At 35.6% G+C, this 21651-nt stretch overlaps 1 protein-coding gene across 11 annotated transcripts in view; it reads right to left on the bottom strand.

Annotated features, from left to right (window-relative positions):
- Positions 1 to 2159: 2159 nt before the first annotated feature.
- Positions 2160 to 21651, bottom strand: part of RNF38 (ring finger protein 38) — a 124333-nt gene continuing 104841 nt past the window's right edge. For 10 of the 11 annotated variants that reach the window (XM_027105503.1, XM_027105505.1, XM_027105506.1 and 7 more), the window contains 8 exons: positions 17908 to 18075; positions 16520 to 16690; positions 14342 to 14503; positions 13747 to 13853; positions 12287 to 12371; positions 8662 to 8783; positions 7009 to 7108; positions 2160 to 5587 (listed from right to left, as the gene is read on the bottom strand). In XM_027105503.1, coding sequence (XP_026961304.1) covers positions 5525 to 5587; positions 7009 to 7108; positions 8662 to 8783; positions 12287 to 12371; positions 13747 to 13853; positions 14342 to 14503; positions 16520 to 16690; positions 17908 to 18075 — 978 coding nt within the window. In that variant the 3' untranslated portion in view covers positions 2160 to 5524. Of the gene's footprint in view, positions 5588 to 7008; positions 7109 to 8661; positions 8784 to 12286; positions 12372 to 12414; positions 13250 to 13746; positions 13854 to 14341; positions 14504 to 16519; positions 16691 to 17907; positions 18076 to 21651 lie in introns of those variants that run through there. The other variant, XM_027105508.1, reaches the window with a different exon arrangement.

Raw genomic sequence — 21651 nt, 5'->3', positions numbered from 1 at the left:
GAAAAAGGTTAAGAGCATGTGCACTGTATGTAAAACAATCTCAGCTGGGATCCACCCCACCCTCTCCGTGTGGGTTCAAAGTTTCTTACTCTCTTCAGAATGCCCAATTTTCTGACTGGCAAGTTAATCTTTTAAATAGGTATGAATCCTGAAGGTGCTATAAGCAAATGTTTGACTTGGGAATTAACTGACAAACAAGGAACTTTGTTCTTGAATGTTAGCCAGGGAAGCTATATACGATGTTCACAGGAACTAAGTCTGATTTTTACGTATTTATGTATTGAATATAGCAACGAGTTACATTCCACTCTACAAAGAGTAACATATTTCTAATCATACTGTAGTTTATAAAGGCATGCAATGAAAACATTAAGAAGCCTTGGGATATCAAGAGTAACCTTCAATTAGTTGGAAACCAGATAACCTGGCATCTAGGTCTGTCCTGTCCAACATGGTAGCCACCATCCACATGTGGCTATTTGAGCATTTGAAATGTAGCTAAATTGAGATGTATTGTAAATACAATTTATACACTGGATTAAAAGACTTGGTACGAGAAAATACAAAGTTATCTCAATAATCTTTTATACTGACTACATATTGAAATATTTTGGGTATGCTAGGTTGAATATATTTTTTAAAAACTTTTTTATTTTTTAACATAGCCACTAAAATTTAAAAAATTATGTATGTGGCTAATTACACTTCTATTGGACATCCTTGTCTATACAGTTCATTAGTCTGAAGCACACAGGAGACTTGAAACATTTGATAGTGATCTGACCACAAACATTCAGAAGAATTTTATCCTGTGGTGCAAATCAGATCTCGTGATCTAGTAAAAGTTAACTGTAGCCAGTGATGTTTAATTGGCACATTTGAGGATTAGTACTATCAAAATGTAGTTAGAATAAGACTAAAAAGACTTGTAAAGGGGGGAAATAAACTGGCAAAGATGAAGTCCTGATGAAGGGTAGTTTAAGGACCTCTACTTATTGTTAGCAGAAAATCTGTGGAGTCCAGTGGCTTTCTAGGACAGCTCTCTTCCAGACAGTGGCTCAGGATCCAGGGATGCCATCAACATGGCAGAGGAAAAGAGAGCTAGCTTTTAAATGCTCCCCCATGGCCTAAGCTTATAGTCCTTTGGTCAAACCCAGCTGCACAGGCCTCGCTGCCTTATTGTAGGAAGGGGGATGGGAGAGAGTGCATAGGTACTGACTGGGCAGTAAATGCTTCTGCAGTAAGACAGTACAAGTTTTGAGTCATTCAAAGTCCAACACAAACACTCACTCTTTCAAGTATGCTGGGAAAATGAGGGAAACAATCAGGACTTAGTCCCTTTTCTGAATGCTTCTGTCAAGGGAGGACTGGAGCCAGGCTGAGGGTATCACCTTAAGCCAAAGGACTGCTTCCTGAAAGAGTGAGAATTGGGATCTATTAGCCTCATTTTTTTTTTTTTGGTATTTTACTTCTACTTTCAGCATATATATAGACTGCTTTACTTTCTTCCTTTTTTAGTCAAAGGAAAGCAATTACACAAACATGTATGGAAAATGATAAGCAGAGGCTCCTCTTTCCATATTATATTGACAAGTCAGACATAGCTAATGTGAACAAATCTGCCCAATTATCTTTTTTTTTGGTTTCCATAGTTTATTTTTTTAAACATCTTTATTGGAGTATAATTGCTTTACAATGTGTGTTAGTTTCTGCTTTATAACAAAGTGAATCAGCTATACATATACATATATCCCTGTATCTCCTCCCTCTTGCATCTCCCCCAATTATCTTTTGTACTCTTATTTCCTACATCTTATAGTTGACATACACAGAAAGAAATCTAGCTGCCCACTTATGTAACCTTAATGTTCAATAAGCTTATACACCATGTGTATGCCTACACTCAAGCTATCTTCTTGGCCTTTGTAAAGATACAAATATGTACCATATGAGTTACAATGCAAGTTGCTTCTATGTTTCTAAGTTGTTTATACACAAACACAGAAACAAAAATCTGAATTACTGCCTAAAAGTTAAATCTGGCTGCTAGTAGCTCAAGAGCTCTATCCTCCTGTGAGAATCCCTCTCTACACCCCTCCCTCCAAACATACACAACCCCTACCCTTCCCTAACACAGTAACACCAAACACAACCGAATGTTTTTAAGTGTACATCATACATTTATTACCAACAACCCTCTCAACTCCAAAATTGGGCACAGGGATTAAAAATAAAAATTCATTGCACTACTTAGTAAAGCATTACTAGTAACTTTCATAAAAAATGTACAAACTTTGTTAAAAATTTATCAAGCCTTCAAATGATTTGGTTACAGATATTTATAATACGTACATTTAAAACTATGTTAACTGATACAATGGAGTATGATTTGAGGAAATGACTCAGCAAATGATTCCAAAGATACACCCCTGTAAGCTTTCATAATCTGAAAGAAACAGCAAAATGAGGTAACCAAATGTACCAACAGGGGGAAAATAGCTTTCTAACAGGCCTAAAGATATCTGTGAAAAATATTCTCATAAGTGAGTTGGTAGATCTCTTTCAAAATGTTATAAGAGGCCCAAATATAAGAATCTTAACAAATCACATTTCAGAGAGTGTATAAAATCTAAATATGCTTTCACGTTTTCCAGATTTTGCTCAAAAAAATTCAGGACAGAAAATCCTAATGAGATCTTGATACCTGGAGGACTTGTTTTTTGTTTTGTTCTGTTTGGGGAAGAGGGGGAGCTAAAAACAAACAAACAAAGATGGTAATTCATGCATAGAAAAACAAAAAACACAGCAGAGTTAAGGTGGTAAAGCCAAAATTGTTTTAGGAGGAAAGAGGAAGAAGGCAACAAACCAACATCTGCCTGCTATCTGGTGTATCACCCAAGGTGTCAACAGCTGGGTATGAATCAACTGTTCTTTCTCTTCTGCTAGCCACAAAGTTGCTCACTGTGGCTAGTCTAGTCTAAGCTGGTTCAGAACACATGCACGTATGCTCCTAATATGCACTAACCACTTAATAAGCAAGTCTGCACACATCCTTAAGAGCCCCATGCAAAGAAGACATTCCCAAAGACAGATCAGTCACGAGAGTGCAACAATTCATTCAGGATTTTACCAAAATAGACCCTGCTGCCTCCTAAATTGCCAACAACCTCTCAAAATTTTAATGGAAAAGGGGTATTAAGAATTCGTCAGAGGGAGGGAGGAAAGAGCTACTTTTCCTAGTCATTAGTACAATGTGCCTTGTTAATTAGGTATCTATATAAATTAGAAAAAGTGCTTTACTTGCATGCTTCAATAAAATGAATACTGAGTGTAGTAGTGTTATGTTAGATCTGTACAGATATAAATTTTTTGCAGCTATATAAAAGTCTATGTATAAGATGGGCTTTTGCCATTTTAAACATGATTTCTTAATTAAAAAAAATAAAGATTAAACTATACGTGATTTGTAATGTAGCTGATTATTACGCCAATAATTTTGGTCTTTAACACACTTGATTCATCAGGAACAGGTGGAGGATATTCTAATGATTTAAAAGTAACGTGCATTTTACCACTGTTTAGATGTATTTCTGATGCACTGACAAATACAGGGGCAAACAGAAGGTACACAAAATCCTACTTGTATGACTAAATAGAGGCAACAGTGTCTGGAAAAGGGCAAAATTGTGCTTCTGTGTGAATTGACTTTACTGAACTCTAAGCTGTGATGAGCTTATAGAGTCTTCAAGGGAAGGCAAGTAGCACGGCAGTAACAAGTAGTTAACACTGAGTAGAAACGGACACAGAGCCAACTGAAAGCTGAGTGAGGCTGGCAGCAAGTCATTACAGTCCCGACTGGAGTTATGCAGCTTGTGCTACTGCAAACAGAGCAAGGACATCAACTGCAGGAAGAGGCAATGTTGAGCACACTAGAAGAATGAGAGAGGAATCCAAACATTGCTGGAAAAATGATTTTAAACAATCTGAATTATGCTCAATGAACCTGTTAAAAAAACCCACACAGCTATGTATTATTTTCAGATCAACTAAATGAAGGTCAATTCCTGTTTTACAGCATTATTTTTTATACAAAAATCAAATCTTCATTTATACTGCAAGTATTCTGGACACCTGTTAAATTAATCTTTTTCTCATTCAAACAAAAATTAAAAAGAAAAGCAATAAAACATCAAAGCACATCAGGTCTAAAGAACTTGAGCTGTCACAGCACTTGATCTATCCTGGAAATGAGGATTTCGATGAGAAGCACATTTACTGAGGGGAAAAGAACTAGACAACTTTCAGAACTGGAGCTTGGCAGGACAGAAATATAGTTTTCTGAAAACAATTTAGTTGCCTATGGGAGCTTGAACAAAGAACATATCAGAAGTCAAGCTGAGTTAACAGATTTTGTTCTGGTGGAAGTAGAGGAGGTGAGACTTCATGGGACCAGTGGTATTTCTTAGAAATATATTACTCAAATATCTTCAGAATAGACTACAAATCTAAACATTAAAAAAAAAAAAATCACAAGTACTTCCGGTAAGAAGCTTACTGGAAAGGTAAAGGGAAAACAAGAGAGTATCAACATTCAAATCATTGATTGAAATGCTAATATTGCTAATTGATGATGTATGATATTGCACCTTCTTTTTGGAAACAGCAAGTTGGAGATTTAAAAATTTCTTTTTCACAACAGAATGAAACTATCAGGTTCATGGAGTGAGAATCTGTTACACTTTTTTCCTTAAGTGACCCACGTGGGATCACCAACGAAGAGAAGGTGACAGCTGCCTGAAGCAAAGGAAGAAGGCTTTTCTCATTCCATTCATTGGGAGGGAAGGGGATGGAGTATTCAATGCTTATAATTGATGCACCCTTATCAATCAGTGTGCAACAGCAAACACAAGGGAAAAAACCAGTGTACAGTACTAGTGCTGTTTAAATAACACACCAGATTATACATTGCAGCATAATTAAAACTACACACACATTCTTGGTACATGCTGGTATACAGGATCTCATACACACTTGAGCTACCATGCCCTCACACAAGTAGTTTCACACATTCTCTCTCACACACACACAGATACATTTATCACCAACAGTCATACGCTGCATTCATTTCCACTCACAGTTTCTGAAGGCTCTATATAAGGTAGATTGCTATATCATCTGGAGCTACCACTTTTTATAAAAGCACATGCTAAAAGATCACGTCCACTGTAATCTTGCAGCAACACTCGGAATGATCACACGAAAACCAGGGAATGTTAGTGCACACACAAAATTAAGCTAAAGAAAAAGTCTTTGGAGTTCCAATCACACGGTTAGTATAACAATCCCATAATTGTGAAGACTAATTGTAAGCTTTTATAATTGATTAAGTCACACAGTGCAAAGAAAGGTCCATTGACCCTTTTGGTAAAGGGAGGGCTGGAAGCCACACAGATTAAGTTCAATGGATAGTCCATATATACATGTGATAAGGAACACCCAAATTAAATTTGTGCTCTTAAGTTGGTCATTCTGAATCCCGATGCACTTCTGAAGCATCAGCTCGGCAGATTGGGCAAGTACGATTTGCCTGAAACACAGAAGAGAAAACTTGTTTGAATTTTGACTTATACGGTGAAACATATTAAAAGCAATAGAACTATTTTTACTTTCCACATAGTTTTTACATTCTTTGTTTCTTTAAGAAGGTACAAAGCAATCATTTAATCTTTCAAAATATACTCCACAAACCTCAAAAACAATAGCCTATGAATAATTTTTTAATAGGTCCGTTTCAACATACAGACAAAACTACCCATCACCAGTTTAGACAAATTTAATAACTGGCTTAAAACACCATCTCAACAAATGGCACTACCATTGGCTGTGCTGCTAAAATCAGAAACATTAAGCAACACCTGCTCTCTTACGTTCTACGAAGCATTTTTCATCAAATACTCTCATTTTTACATTATGATAGCTCTCAAATCAAGTACTCTTCTTTTCATCCAACTTCTACTGTTTCTTCTCCATCTGGCCCAGAACATCCTTATTTCATCTCTCTGTCTCTCAGAAATTATCTCTATTCCATTCTCCAAACTGTGGCCGTGATCTTTCTAAAACATATCCTCTCACATGTTTTCAGGATCAAGTCCAAACTCCCGCACACTTCACAGTGACTTTGCAATAAGCTGGCTCCTGGTTTTACCTCTGAACCCCTCTCTTCTCTTGCTTCTCTCCCTCACACTCTAGCCATCAGCCACATGGAACCCGTGATTTTCTGGTCATTCTCTGTTCTCACATGTCAGGGCTATGCATATATAATAACCTCATTTTTCTAAAAAGTCTAGACTCTTTGCCTTCAGGATTCAGTTTGGACTAAACTGGGTACCCTTAATCTGTGCTCACACAGAGGACTGATTCTATTTTATTTTAACTCATCTGTCTTCCTCACCAACCGTGAAGTTATCTAAGTCAGTATTATCATCTCCTACTCAGAATAATCTAAAACAAACCATTAAGTTTACTAAATTATTTTACTTCATCACATTTTTATCCTACTATTATAAAAAATAGAAAATAAGAAGTCCCTGAAATAATTTCACCCTGGCATACTATTAGAATTTGTGTCTCTGGACTCCCCCCGACCCATATACACAAAGGAGAAAATGGTCAGAATTATGTAAAAGCACTAGAGGTTTATTTCTCATGTAAATCTCTGACAAAGAACCTCCAGTGAGGTCCCCTCTAAACTCTTAGAAGAAAGTTAGGACATATTGATTATCAAGGACAGAAAACCCATTTTCAGATTTTGCTCAATCACTCCCACACTGATGATTGTAGTTCATTTCTACTGGTCTTTCTCTTAATTTGCAGAAATCATACTGAAAGCTGTGTTTCAATTTTGTCTCCTTAATCACCCTCCACCAAACCATGGACTTACTCTACATGAAACTATGATGCATAAGAAAGAAAATGCGATGTCATTCTCTTCAGATGCCATCATTTTACCTTAAGCCATTTGTCGACACACTTGGCATGGAACTCGTGGTTACAGGGTAAAACTCTAAGTAGCTGCCTTGACTCAAAATCACACATGCATACTACACACCTAAAATAAAGCAAAAAGATTGTTTAACCATAAAACCAAGTGGGGTTTCTATTTTGTTACAACTATCGAAGCCTACAAAACCACTTACTGTCTCACTTATCAAAATATTTAAATTTTAAAACAAAATAATCTATCAATACCTCGAAAAAAGCATGATATTAAGAAATTTAGTAGGAGTGCTTTGCTTTACTGAGTGAGAGATCATCAAGAAAATTTCCGGCTTAACATCCAAGACAACCTTAATACTGAAGATACTATTATATTCAACAAATGGGGTTGGAACAGCTGGATACCCATATGCAACAGAATGAAGTTGGACCCCTACCTCACACAATATACGAAAATTAACTAAAAAATGAAAAGCCTAAATGTAAAAGCTAAATACAATTAAACTTTTAGAAGGAAACACAGGAGTAAATCTTCATGACCTTGGAATAGGCAATGGTTTCTTAGAGATAGTATCAAAAGCACAAGAAACAACAACCAGAAAACACAGATAAACTGAACTTCATCCATTAAAAAAAAAAGTGCTTCTAAAGATGCCAATCTATAAAGTGAAAAGACAACTAACTCACAGAATGGAAGATATTTTTGAAAATCATAAATCTTATAAGGATTTATATGTATAATATGCAAATAACTTCTACAACTCAATAAAGACAACCCAATTAAAAAATGGACAAAGAATGTGAATACACATTTCTCTAAAGATATATAAATGGCCAATAAGTATAGTAAAAGAGCTCAACATCACTAGCCACCTGGGAAATGGAAATCAAATCAGTGAGATACCACTTCACTCCCACTAGGATGGCTAGAATCAAAAGACAGACAATAACAAGCGTTGGTGAGGATGTGGAGAAACTGAAAACTTCTATACACTGCTGGTGGGAATGTAAAATGGTATAGCCAATTAGGAATGAAGTGATACAGTAGGGGGCTGAGCCAGGGTTTAGAGGGTTGGGGAGAAATGGGGAGTGGTTACTAATAGATGAGGTTTCTATTGCGGGTGATGAAAATGGTGTAAACTTGATTGTGATGATGCAAATCAAATTCAGAGTTGCAAAATTCTATGAATATACTAAAACCCATTGGATTATACACTTTAAATGTGAATTGTATCTAGCAGAGTTGCTATTAAAAAAGATACTATAATAAGGAGAATCTTCAGGTAAAACCCTCAAATTTTATAGGTATGAAACTTCAATCTAATATAATTCTAGTGTTTGAATTAAAAACCGTAAGATTTCTAGGCCACCTAAAAATCCAGAACAGCACTGTCCAACAGAACTTTCTCAGGTGATAGAAATGTTCTACATCTACATCTCCTGATATAGCATCACTAGCTAGTGCAACTAAAAATTTTAACTTTTATTTTATTTAATTTAAATAGCCCCATGTGACTAGCAACTATCTTACTGGACAGCATAGGCCTAGAGTATGAAATAGTCACTACTTATCTTTATCAGGTTATCTTTGACTTCCAAGCTTTTATTTCACAAAAGGTGGAAAACGAAATTTAACACAGAATGAGGTCAGGAAAATATACTTACAAAGTCTGTTCTGACTGGTGGTTGTTAGGATTGAACCGGTAAGAAGGAAGTTGTTCAATGTCTGCTTTAGTCAGTCCTCGAGGCTTGGCCTCTCCCAGTCGCTCTGCTAGGTTTAACAGGGCCTGCAGAGGGAAAGAGAGACATAGCTGCATTTTTCTTTAAATTTTATATTCCAATATATATATATTTTAAACTACCTTTATTATGGAAAAATTTTAAATACATACAGAAGTAGAGAAATAGTATAAAGAAACTACTTCCATATGCTCATTACCCAGGCTCAACAATTCACAGCTAATTTATTTCATCTTTTACTGTCCACTCCTAAACCCCAGATTATTTTGAAAGAAAACTAAAACATGGTATTTCATTGGTGAAATAGTTCTGTTTGTTATCTTTAAGACAGTCTGTCAACCTCAGCATTTTGGACATTTGGGGCTGGATAAAATTTTGTGGGACGTTTTTCTGTGCACTGTAGGATGTTTAGCAGTAACCCTGGCCTCTACAAAAATATCTCCAGATGTTGCTAAATAGCCTCTAAGGGATAAAATTGTCCCCAGGTTGAGAACCACCACCAATCTAAAAACTAAAACACTTTTTAAAAGAATATAACCACACTAACATCATTACACCCCCAGAATTAGTAATTCCTTAATGTCAAATACCTCTGATTGTTTCAATTATTTCCAAAACACTTTTTGAAATAGTTTGTTCAAATTAGGATCCAAATAAATCCATGTTACCACTGCTTGACATCTCAAGTATTTTTTTTTACTCTTTTATTTGTTAAAGAAACCAGGTTAATGGCCTATAGAAATTCATAGTCTGAATTTTGCTGACTGAACCTCCCCATCCCCTGACTCATGTGGTTTAATAACGTGCCTTCCTTGTCCCCTGTACTTACTATAAATTGGAAGATTTTACTATTTCCATCGTAAGGCTCAGCACGTCTAGTTGTTATGTTAGTTAGCACTGATGGAACACTGCCTATATCCATTAGTTCATTAAAGATGGCAAAACGGTAGTATTCTATCACTCTTTCTTCATTAGATGAAATACTTCTACACTGATCAGTTGCCTCATATTAAACTATACTCAGTAGTTTAATTTATATAAAATAGGCAGGATAAGGCCAATGAGTTTTTCTTTTATTTTTTGAAGTATCACTTATGAATTCATGGATTTTAACACAGTTGATATGTTTCAACACATTGCAGCTATTATGCTTGATTTTACACTAGTACCTCCTTTCTCCCAGTTTTCAATGGCTCTAATTGCTTATTTGCTTTATCCTACAATCAGGCAGCCATGTGCATGCTGCTTCCCCTCTTTTTTATTTTTTTAAGGCTGCCACAGGGTTAAGAGGATAGGTAACAAAGAAATAATGATGGACAATGAGAGGAATAAATTTAATTTCCCATAATATCAATAATCAATGCTGTGATAACTGTGTTTTAACATGATGCTGCTGCAACACTGCTTTTGGTGCAGCTTTATTTGGAGAATTGTGTCTTCTAAATAAATTGCTCCCCCTTCCCCATGCATGTTCCTAAGTAGATGGTAATTTGTTAAATTTAATTGATGCTGATTACAATTAGCTATAAAGTTTATGATAGAGGTGATATATCTTTTACACCTATATTTTATATTCTATAGGTCAAGTAATATAATTTATGACCATTATTTTAAACCCTTATTGGATGGAGAATGTAATGATAATTGAGCCCTCAACAAACCTACATGATCTGAAAGCAAGACAACTGAAGGCAGGACATGATTAGTATGTATTGTTTTATAAGACCTATGAGAGCAAAAAGGAGGGAGAGACTCACATAGACCTGGGAATGGGCTAGAAATGCCTTTCACAGAGGTAGCAGGTTTTTAACTGGTTCTTGAAAGATGGCCATGTGCAGGAAGGGGGAAAAGTTCTTAAGCAGAAGAATCAAGGGGAATAAAGGCACTGAAGCAAGGATGTATAGGGCAGACTCAAAAAGTGGTGAGTACTCTGGACTAGGGTGTGTTGTAGGCATGTATACTATGAGACAAAACCAGAAAAGTAAACAAGACTATTGACTGGATTAAAGTATGACTTTGCAGAAGATTAAACATAGTCAACCCAAAATACAATTTAGAAAGGGACTCCTGGGACTTCCCTAGCAGTCCAGTGGTTAAGACTCCACGCTTCCACTGCAGGGGCGCAGGTTTGATCCCTGGTCAGGGAACTAAGATCCTGCTGCCACATGGCGGGGCCAAAAGATAAAAATTAAAATTAAAATTAAAAAAAACAAGAAAGGGACTCCAATGCCAAACACAAAATATTTTTCTTATACTAGGATGGTATGTATCACTGTTTTTTCACTGATATGTATATGATTTAACAAAGAGCTGTCCTTTTCAGCAACATGACTTATGACTTAATTTTAATACAGAATGCCTAAAGGATAACCAACTCCTTTTCTTACTACTCTGTACAAAACTAGCATAAACAGTGTAGAAACAGGAAATTATTATAGCCCCTTTCTCAAGAAATCTGAGAATGCAATCCAAAGGACACTGCATTGTGACTGTATGCAGAAAGTAACATAATGGCATTTTAAAAATTACAAAAGGACATAGATAGCATTTGGCCTGATCTCTTCCACATGCAAAAAAAAAAGGTGCTGCAAGACTGTGTTTGCATATGTGTCTTTCCTCCCTGTTCCCAGGTTCAATTCACCTAAAAAAATGAACCAAAAAACCCTGTTCCAGTATTCATACTGCATAAATAGAGACTCATAAATAGAGTGAGGCTGGGGTAAGGCAGTACAAAAACAGTCACATAGTCACTCACATTCAACATTTCCAAATCCAAATGTGCCTTCCAACCCTTAACTGACTGTCCTATTCCTAACCTCAAATAATATGACAATGTCAACACTGTCTATTTGCCCCATCATCTTTGAGTTTGCCTTCTGCACTAGCTATTGTAGTCCTTTTGCAAAGCATCTTCTCTTGCGACCTTCCCACTTATAACCCTGACACTACCACAAACCATTCAATGATCAAATCCTGTTGATTCCAGTGTTAAAATGTCTTTCAAGATGTACTCTTTTCTATTTGCAGTTCCCATAGTTCAGAACTGGCATGGTTTCAGAACATCCACTCATAATTCACCATTTTCTTTTACATTCTTTCACAGGAATTGTATGTAATTCTAATAGAGCACCAAAGTCTATTTTGTTATCATAACTGTGTGGTACATGCTGAAATATCTTTAAGGATGAACAGTATTTTTGACACATTTGTATCTTTTTTTTCTTTTTTTTTGTGATACGTAGGCCTCTCATTCCTGCAGCCTCTTCCGCCACGGAGCACAGGCTCCGGACGTGCAGGCCCAGCGGCCATGGCTCACAGGTCCAGCCGCTCCGCGTCATGTGGGATCTTCCCGGACCGGGGCACGAACCCGTGTCCCTCGCATCGGCAGGCGGACCCCCAACCAACTGCACCACCAGGGAAGCCCACATCTGTATCTTGAAATATACAATGGATTTACCTAATAAATGTTTAATTACATCAATGAGTTGAGTAGCACAATATTTTTATGCGTACAAAATTCCCCAAATTAATTCACATTTCACCTACTAACCTCGTAATTTTCTACTTCTCCATCTTCCACATCCAGTTCAAAGCTGAAAGTTGGGCCCACTGCAGGTGGCACTGGAAGCATTGATCTGCAATGAAAATAAGCAACACAAGCATTGATAATGCATTAATACATTATTTCAATGAACAGGATGAGAAGAACAAGGCCAGTGCTAAATGGATAAAGAATGGTCAGTGTTGATCAGTGACAACCTTTTAAAGAAACTGACTTCACTAGTAATAAACAATTAAAAACTGACATTAAAAAAATGCCATTCACAACAGCATAAAAAAACATGAAACATTATGGATGAATTTAACTAAACATGTGCAAGACCTGTATAATATAAACTGTAAAAATACTGCTAGGATAAATTTTAAAAGATGAATAGAGAAATATACCATATAAGTAGGCCAGAAGACTCAATACTGTTAAAGATGTCAATTCTCTTCCAAAACTCACCTACAGATTTCATGTAATCCCTACCACAATGCCAACTTTTTAAAAGTAGAAACTGATTGCTGATTTTAAAATTTATATGGACATGAAAAAGACTTTAAATAAAATCAGTTTAAGAATGAAGTTGGGAGATTTATACCATCTGATTTTAAGACTTACAATAAAGCTACAATTATCAAAATAGTATGATACAGGCACATGGCCCTCTGGTATAAAGACAACATTCCCCAGCCTTCCTAGAAGGTAGTTACAGACATGAGACTAAATTCTGGCCAATGGGGCGTAGGCAGGAGTCATACATGCAATTTCTAGGAAGTATCCTTGAGAGGAGGCAGGTAGGCAGAGAGATCCATCTTCATTTTTGCTAGCTGGAATGTGGATGTAATGGCTAGAGCCTGAGGAGTCATCTTATATCATGCAGAGGAAGCCATAAAATTCTGAAGATAGTAGAATCATTCCTCAGGGTTATGGAGCTAACAAACCATGTTTGAACTGCCTACTTCTAGACTTTATTACATGAGAAAGAAATAAAGAATTGTCATATTTAAGCTATGGGTGTTTCTGTTACAAACTTAATCCTAGAAGAGTATTTCTAAGGCACAAAAATACAACTTCTTTCTCCCTCTTCCTCTGAGAGAAGTAGCATCATCAAATGCTCGATAACCAAAAGAAGGTGGCAAGTGATGCCAGCCGTAAAAGAGGCAAAAAATTTAAACTTCTCTATCTTTTGATTCGTTAAACCTATCTTCTGGCTCACAAATTTCTCCCCCACGCCCCCCAACTTCTACCTTGTCCTTGCTCTTTCTTTCACCCTTAAATGGTCCCCCCGACCCCAACCTCTTAACAATTGAAAGAGGGGGGGACCTCTTAATATTGTTAAATAAAAACAAATATCTAACACACTCTAAATTAAATATATACCACACAGAAATGTTCATAAAGGAAAGAGAATCTCAAGGATGTCAAAATTCAGAACTCATTAAAATAAAAAAGACAGAACTTACAACACATATGGCAGTAAGCTGGGATGATAAGGGGGAGGTGGTATTGGCTGCTGGGATCGATATCTACTACGTCCTGTGAGCCTCCGAGGCATAAATGGAGGGTAAGACTGTAGAGAAAAAAATGGTAAAACAATTTTAAATCATTCTACGTTCACAACTTTTTAAGCTGTCGAATAAAGTCTCTTTTTAAAAACCTAGGAAGTTTACTGTTCAAGTGGTATTTAGTATTTCTTAAATGTTAACACAGATGCGACAGCTTGTTTAAAACGTACACTTAGGTGTACTTCTAAATATAATTTTCCAACTGACTGCAAGAATACATTTAAAATTCTAAACATGTAGAGTTATACTGAAACAGAACTCGAGGGGCTTCCCTGGTTGCCCAGTGGTCAAGACTCCGTGCTCCCAATGCAGGGGGCCCGGGTTCCATCCCTTGTCAGGGAACTAGATCCCACATGCCACAATTAAAGATCCCGCATGCTGCAACTAAGACCTGGTGCAGCCAAATAAATAAATAAATATTAAAAAAAAAAAAGAAACAGAACTCAAAACAAGTAATCAAGTAATAAATTAATAACAATGAATGAAAACTTACTACTCCAAAGGAAACCTCCTGATGCAAAGGATCATGTGTTAAGAACTGCAAAGGAGCTGATGGAGGCAATGTTGGGGGATGGGCTGATGGCGGGTAAGTAAAACCTCCTACAGGAAGATGTTCTCCTAAGAGTTCCACTTCGTTTTCTATCCTTTGCAGAGGCTGAGGGGTGGGAAAAAGCAAACTAATATACTTCCAATATTTAAAAAGATTGTGCTTTATAGTAACAAAAATCAAAAACCCCAAAATACATCTTTATGGTCATGCATTTCTTGATGTTTACATCAATCTAAATTCATACATGTGGACATACAGCCTATAGTAAAATCTTACTGCCTTTAACTGAATTTCAGTAAGAAAATCTCTCAAACATGTTATTAAATATTTCTTTCACTATTTGAACGTTCTTTAAAAATGACAGAAGGAAAGACAAAAAGTCATGTAGTAAGCCAATTATATGAAAGTTAATATTACTTTTTTAGTCATGGCACACTGACCTACATCAGGTTTTCAGAAACAACCTTTAACAGATGAAATCAAACAGTACATATTGTAAATGAGAACTAAATAAGGCTAAATGGAATAGAACACAGCAGGCTGTACACTATAGTAGAAAGTTTACAGGCTTTGGCATTAGACAAACTCTTGGTACTGCAACTAATGAGCCATGTGGCTTATATATAAATTACTTATAATCTGAACCTCAATACTATCATCTACAGAACTGATATGTTCACAGCCTACTTAAAAAGTGTGTTGTGAACACTGAGACAATGCTCAAAAAGCACACAGTGCTATGCAAAGCACATTTGCTACAGATTTGCTTATTCTGGATATTTCATATATATGGAATCATATACTATGTGGCCCTTGTATCTGGCTCCTTTCACTTAGCAGAATGTTTTCAAGGTTTATCCATCTTGTGTTTGTGTAGTTTGTGTATTAGTACTTCATTCCTTTTTATAGTTGAATAATAATCAACTGTAGATATGCCATGCTTTATCCATTCATCAGTTAATGGACTTTTGGACTGTTTCCACTTTTTGGCTATTAGGACATTTTGGGGATAATATTTTCATTTTGATTCTCTTGGGAACATACATTCTTAAATGTTAGTCTAACTTCTTTCCACAGTTAGAAAATGGCAACACAGTATTCAAATACAAGTAACTGCTAACACTTTACTTTGGAAGCTTATGTACGCTTGATTGAGGAAGTTTATGTATGCTTGTATGATGACTAAATTTAGTTTTAACCTTGAATTCCCAGGTACGGGAAAAGCTTCCTAAGGAACATCCTGGCATGAATCCTATCCTGATTCTAATAAAAGATTTTTTGGTAGGAATAACTTTAACTTTTCAGATTAGCCAGGTAACCTCACCTCTCACCTCTGCCTGAGACCGAGCATGGGGCATAAATCCTAAGTAAAGGATGGTCAGGCTCTGCTAGAGTAACCGTCAAGCTCCTTTCACAGGGCCAACCATTTCCACTCCAGTTCCACTCTAACCATTTCTATATGTTCTTTCCCCTATTCTCCCTTAATGCCTGATGGTTCAGATGGTTCAACTTGGCCTGTCCAAAAAAACAATGGGGTCTTCTTCCTGTGTCTTTCCTTCCACTGATACAGTGCTTACCTCTTCCAGCCCGGTGAAATAACATGCCTCTCAGCTACATTCCATCCCCAGGAGAGTTAACTATATTAATAGACTATCTCATATACTTTTCATCAAAACACAGTAGAAAACCAGCCTTTGGAAAAAACAGTTGAGGTTCAAAGGATTAATTTACTTGCCTAAATGAATATAAATATTATTCTAACGAGTATAAATAATTCTATAATATTTTCATTTTCCATTTTAGAAACACATGAAAGGAAAAACCAGACTGTATTTTTTTTACATTTACTTCCCAAAGGACTGCAGATATGAAAGAATAAATTTGATTAGATAAGTGACATATAAAATAACTAGAAAAACTTAAGAAGCCAAGATAATTCTAGATAAATTATATCTATATATATTTGTATCAGTGGGGATTCCTTAATTCTTTTAAGAACCACAGAAGTGCCTAAGTTATAATTTTTAAATGGTAACAACTTACATCTACTGAATTAATCTGTCTTTTAGGTCTAAACATTCTGTGAAAGTTAAGGATATAAGTAAGAGTAGAGATACCTACCGATCGTGACTGCTGTGTTTGAAAAGGGACAAACTGGCCTGGAGGTGGCAAATGAGGAGGATGATGGGGAGAAAGGTGAGGAGGATGTAAAAGAAATGGATCGCTAGAAATAAGGGGTGGAAACGCAGCGTATGGTACTGGTAAGTGCTGAACTGAACATGCTTGAAGCATCTGTAAGAGAAACCATTATTTTTTGTTAAAAGTATTAGAATATATAATTAATTTTAAAAAACCTATACAGTGAGATTAAAATGTTACTGCCATATCCCTCCCAAAAATCATACCAAAACGTTTTAATAACCTATATTAACAATGAAATACTAGTGTATTTTGCATCTGTTAGTAAAATAATGGTAACTAGTAATTATTCTGGATCTTATATAGTTCTTATAAACCAGTCAAAACACGTACCTTTTACTTAAGCTTTTGTAACACCTATGAAATGGAGGGAAAGTGCTGCACAGAAGAGGAATCTCTTTCCACTTGGTTTAAAATACAGCAGATACTACTACTTTCCAAGAAGCTCTCCTTTTCAATCTTGTAGATTTTATTTCTAAGAGCCCAACTCACAACTAAATGCTTTACGGTCTCTCAATATTTTAGTCTGCTAATTTAGAACACTGGTTCTATAATCTATTACTGAGAAACCAAGCATGGGTAAATTAATCTGTTAAATTGGTGTTGGTATTTGTATGTATGTGTTTGTTTTAATCTCAAATTCAAACACGGATATTAGGATTATATTAAGATTTAGCAAAGTGATTTACTTTGAAGACATTATTGACCTTCGACAAGTCATTTAAATCCTCTGGTTTTCAGCAACCTCATTTTTGAAATAAGGAGGATAGACTGGGGGCTGGTAAAGGATAAAGCATAGCTTGTAAGAGGCAGAAAGAAGTGAGCGTGAACCCCTGTTTTCTCTAGCTAATTTTTCTTTATGATATTAAGCAAGTCATTTTCAGTTTCATCAGGCTTCCTATAGTGAGGAATAAGTAAGACCAAGTATTCAAAGTGCCTGTTAAAACCCAGTAAGTGCTGAGACTATTAATGTTGATCACTAAAGTCTCTGAGACTTTATTACTAACCAGTCCAATATCCTATGTTAAAACCCCAAGCCCAGTCTTTATCAAGGTTTAATTATAAAGTGCTGATATGTGAGGAACATGCTTTGACCTTCAAAGGATATTAAAATATGTGTAATTTAATTAATGTAAAAACGTTATCAAGTTTTAAAGCTAATTTTATTAAACTGCTACTGTACAGGTGCTATTGAAATTTCTGTTGCAATAAAATTGCCTTTTTTACTTGAAACTGAAAAGGTACAAGTCTCTCAGGTTTTGCTTATATAACACATTTAGCCACTCTAAAGAAGGACTGCACAGACTTACTGGAGGAGGCACACTACAGACAGGGAGGTGCTGTCCACTGAAAACCACAGAGCATCCTGGGACCTGTTGTGTACTGCAAGCAGGGATGTGCTGGCCTGTGCAGAGGGGAATCCCATGTGGTGCCACTGTTGTTACTGTGTAAGAAACAGGAACGGTGCCCTGATGGAGCTATTAGGAAAGAAAAACAGAACATTAGAAGTTTTAACTGTTTGGATAAAACATCAACTATTAAAAATTAAGATCTGGGCATTTATTGATTCTCCTCTTCGCTGCACATATTTTCACAATGTACTACAGTTTCAACCAAAATATTCTTATCAAAAGAAAAGAAAGGTGATTGTTTCAAGAGTACTATATGATACCCAGTGACCTGGGTCTAAAGTCTTCCCTCAAAAAGACTTAAAAAGTCCAGGAGAATAATGAATTGCTATATTAACTCTTCTAGCCTGCTCTTAAGAGCAGAAAATTTTTCTAAAGAGGACATTTGGAAAAATGAAACATATCTTCTAATGACCTGGTGACATTCAACAGAAAAAAAAACTTTGTTTAATTGCAACTAGTGAAACAATGTAAAGTATTGATAGCATTTTTAAAAAGTTAAATAATTTCCTTCTCTCCTGGCCAGTTTTATTCCCACCCTACCTATCTGGAAGAAATCAATATTAATAATGTGTTCTCCCACATCATTCTCCATGAGTATATAAACATATGCTAGCATGATTATCCATGAACTATTGTCATGTTTGGTTTTGTTCTTAACAGAAATGAGATATTACCCTGCAACTTACTTTTTTCAATTAATATTGTAGATATCTCTTCAAGGAAATTAAAAGCAATTCATTCTTTCTGACACTAACAAGATATTTCAAGTACACTCATCACTTTAACACAGTCCTATCATTTATATACTAGTGGACATTCAAGTTGTATTCACTCTTTTTACCAATTCAAATACAACCATAAAAAATGTCACTGAACATATATCCTTACATATTAGTTTCATTTATTTCATAGGGGTGACTGGGTAAAGGGGTGAATGTATTTTAAACTTTAGCAAAAGTCTGGATGGATTAAGTCACAATCCCAACAGTAACAATAGGACTCCCAGCATCTCCATTCCAGGTAGATGTATTTGCATTACAAGCATGCTTACCTACTAGAAGAATGGGGGAGGTGAAAAAAAACAATATCACAACCGGCTTGCTTTAAATTTGCATTTCTCTGATTAGAAAGGTTCAACATCTTTTAATATGTTTAACCATTACATATTTATGTAAATAATCTATAGCCTTGCTCACTGCCCACTTTCTACAAGGTTGTCCATTAACATTATAGTTTGGCTTTCTAATTAGAGATACGTGGAACAAAAATATTTTCCCAGTTCATGTTTTATCTTCTGTTAAACCCTTTATTTAATGGTAAATAAACCCTCCCTTTTCCTCTAAACGGAAATACATCTTTTTTCCATCAATAACTTCCCAAACATACCTGGATCTATTTCCTGCCAAATTTGTGCTGTGTCAATTCTAGTATCTTACTAGAAAAGTTAGTAGCTAGTAAGACAAATTCTTCTCATTACCATACTTTCTTTTCATTTTATTTTTGGGCCATTTTCACACATTTATTCGTATGTAAATAACCTTAAGTAATTTTATCCAGTTTCAAAACCCACTGGAATCCTAATTTATATTAATTGTATTAAATGTTATTTTACAAAGGACATAATTTTATATTACAGCTTTTCATTGGAATACATGTCATTACATGTTCACTACTACAGTACTGTACCTTCAAGAAATTAGTTTTCTTCATAAAGATTATATTATTCTTATTAAATTTATTCCTCAAAATTCTTTTGTAAGTTTGTAGACTTTGTTATATTGCTGATAGATTATTTTTCTCTATTTCCATGTCAAACTGCCTTTTTTCTTCTTTCTTTTTCTTTTTTGGCCATACCACATGGCATGTGGGATCTTAGTCCCCCAACCAGGGATCAAACACTTGCCCCCTGCAGTGGAAGCTCAGAGTCTTAACCACTGGATCGCCAGGGAAGTCCCCACGTCAAATTGGTTAAGTGCTAGTAATGAGAAAAGTTACTAATTTTATGTTTCTCGAATCTAACAACGTTATCCAATTTTTTAATTCTAGTACTTTTAAAAATTACAATCTCCTTTTCTATGTATACAACTATATTTGCTAAGACTCAACACAATTATTACTCGTCTTTCTGCGTTACTAATGAAGAACCTTCAAAAATGATGCTCACAGGCACCTATCTTAGATCTGATTTTAATGGATATGTATACAAAATCTTTAATGTTCTGGATTCTACTCCCTTCTCAGAAATAGTATTGAGAATATTTTCTTCCAGACAGTGGCTTGCTTTTTCACCTTTAAAATACTGGCTTTTGGATGAGCAGAAATTTTTTATTTTAATGAAATCCAGTATGTTGGTGTTTTACCAAGCAGCTAGTACCTTCATATATCCTGTTTAAGAAATCTTTGCTTACCTTATGAAGACATCTCTTTTATTTTATTTTCTTTATCTTTCACATTTAAATCTAGAAACCAACTTTATTTTTGTGTACTATATGAAGTAGGAGCCAAGGTTCAAATTTATCCACATAGATATCCAGTTGTTTTCACACCATTACTGAAAAAGACCTTCCTTTCTCTCCTGGAATTCCCTTGGCATTTTTGCCAAAAATTAAGTGACCAAAATATATGTCTAAGTCTATTTCTCACAATGAACATAAGTTCTTTAATTTATCAACAGTTCTCCGTATAGTTAGTGCTTTTCCTATGTCTTAAAGAAAGCCTTCCCTACTTAAGGTCATGAAGCCATTCCCATTTTACTTTCTTAAAAGCTTATATTGCCATTAACATTTACATCTTTAATCTACCTGGAACTAACATTTGTAGATGGTATGAGATAAAGGATCCAGTTTCATGTTTTCATTTGGATATCTAATTGTCCCAGCATCATTTATTAAAAATTCTGTCTTCTCCCAACTCATCTGCAGTTATATATCACATATAAAGTATTCTTAAATCTGTTAGTTTATCTCTGAGCTTATATTCTATTTCACTAGCATATTTAATTACTCTGGCAAAAATACCTTCATATAGCTTTATAATTAGTCCTAATAATTGGAAGAGCTACTCTACCCACCTTGTTCTACTTCAGAATTATACACCAGAGGTTCTCTTAATTGTAGTGTGCATTAGAATCACCTGGGTTAAAACAGATTGCTGGATCCCTTACCTAGTAAGTCTATTGTATAGTCTGAGAATCTGCATTTTTAACAAATGTCTAGGTGATGCTGCTGATGATGATCAGCTGATCCAAGACATACTCTGAGGACCAAGTGGCCTTAGAGATTCTAGACCAGAGCGTTAGTTGGCCAACTATTTCATATAGGGCCAGAAAAGTAAATACTTTAAGCTTGTGGGCCATCCTGGTCCCTGCACAAAGCAGCCACAAATGACAGATAAATAAATAAGCATAGTTGTATTCCAATAAGACTCTACAAAAACAGCCAGCAATACTCTGCTTTTCCCTGCTCTGGATAATCCCAGGTCCTTTAAAATGTCATAGAAATTGCAGAATCAGCTTCTCAAGTAACATCAAAAAACTTAACTGGAAATTTACTTGGGAGTACACTAATTCTACTCACCCTGTATGTCAGTTTTGAAAGCAGACAGTTTTTACAAATTTTGATCTTTCAAGCCAAATCTTTTAGT

Source organism: Aethalodelphis obliquidens, unplaced genomic scaffold, assembly GCF_003676395.1.
Source record: "Aethalodelphis obliquidens isolate GAN/ISIS:26980383/991018 unplaced genomic scaffold, ASM367639v1 scaffold7, whole genome shotgun sequence".
In the NCBI taxonomy this organism is placed as follows: domain Eukaryota; kingdom Metazoa; phylum Chordata; class Mammalia; order Artiodactyla; family Delphinidae; genus Aethalodelphis; species Aethalodelphis obliquidens.
This window is presented reverse-complemented; position numbering and strand designations above follow the sequence as displayed.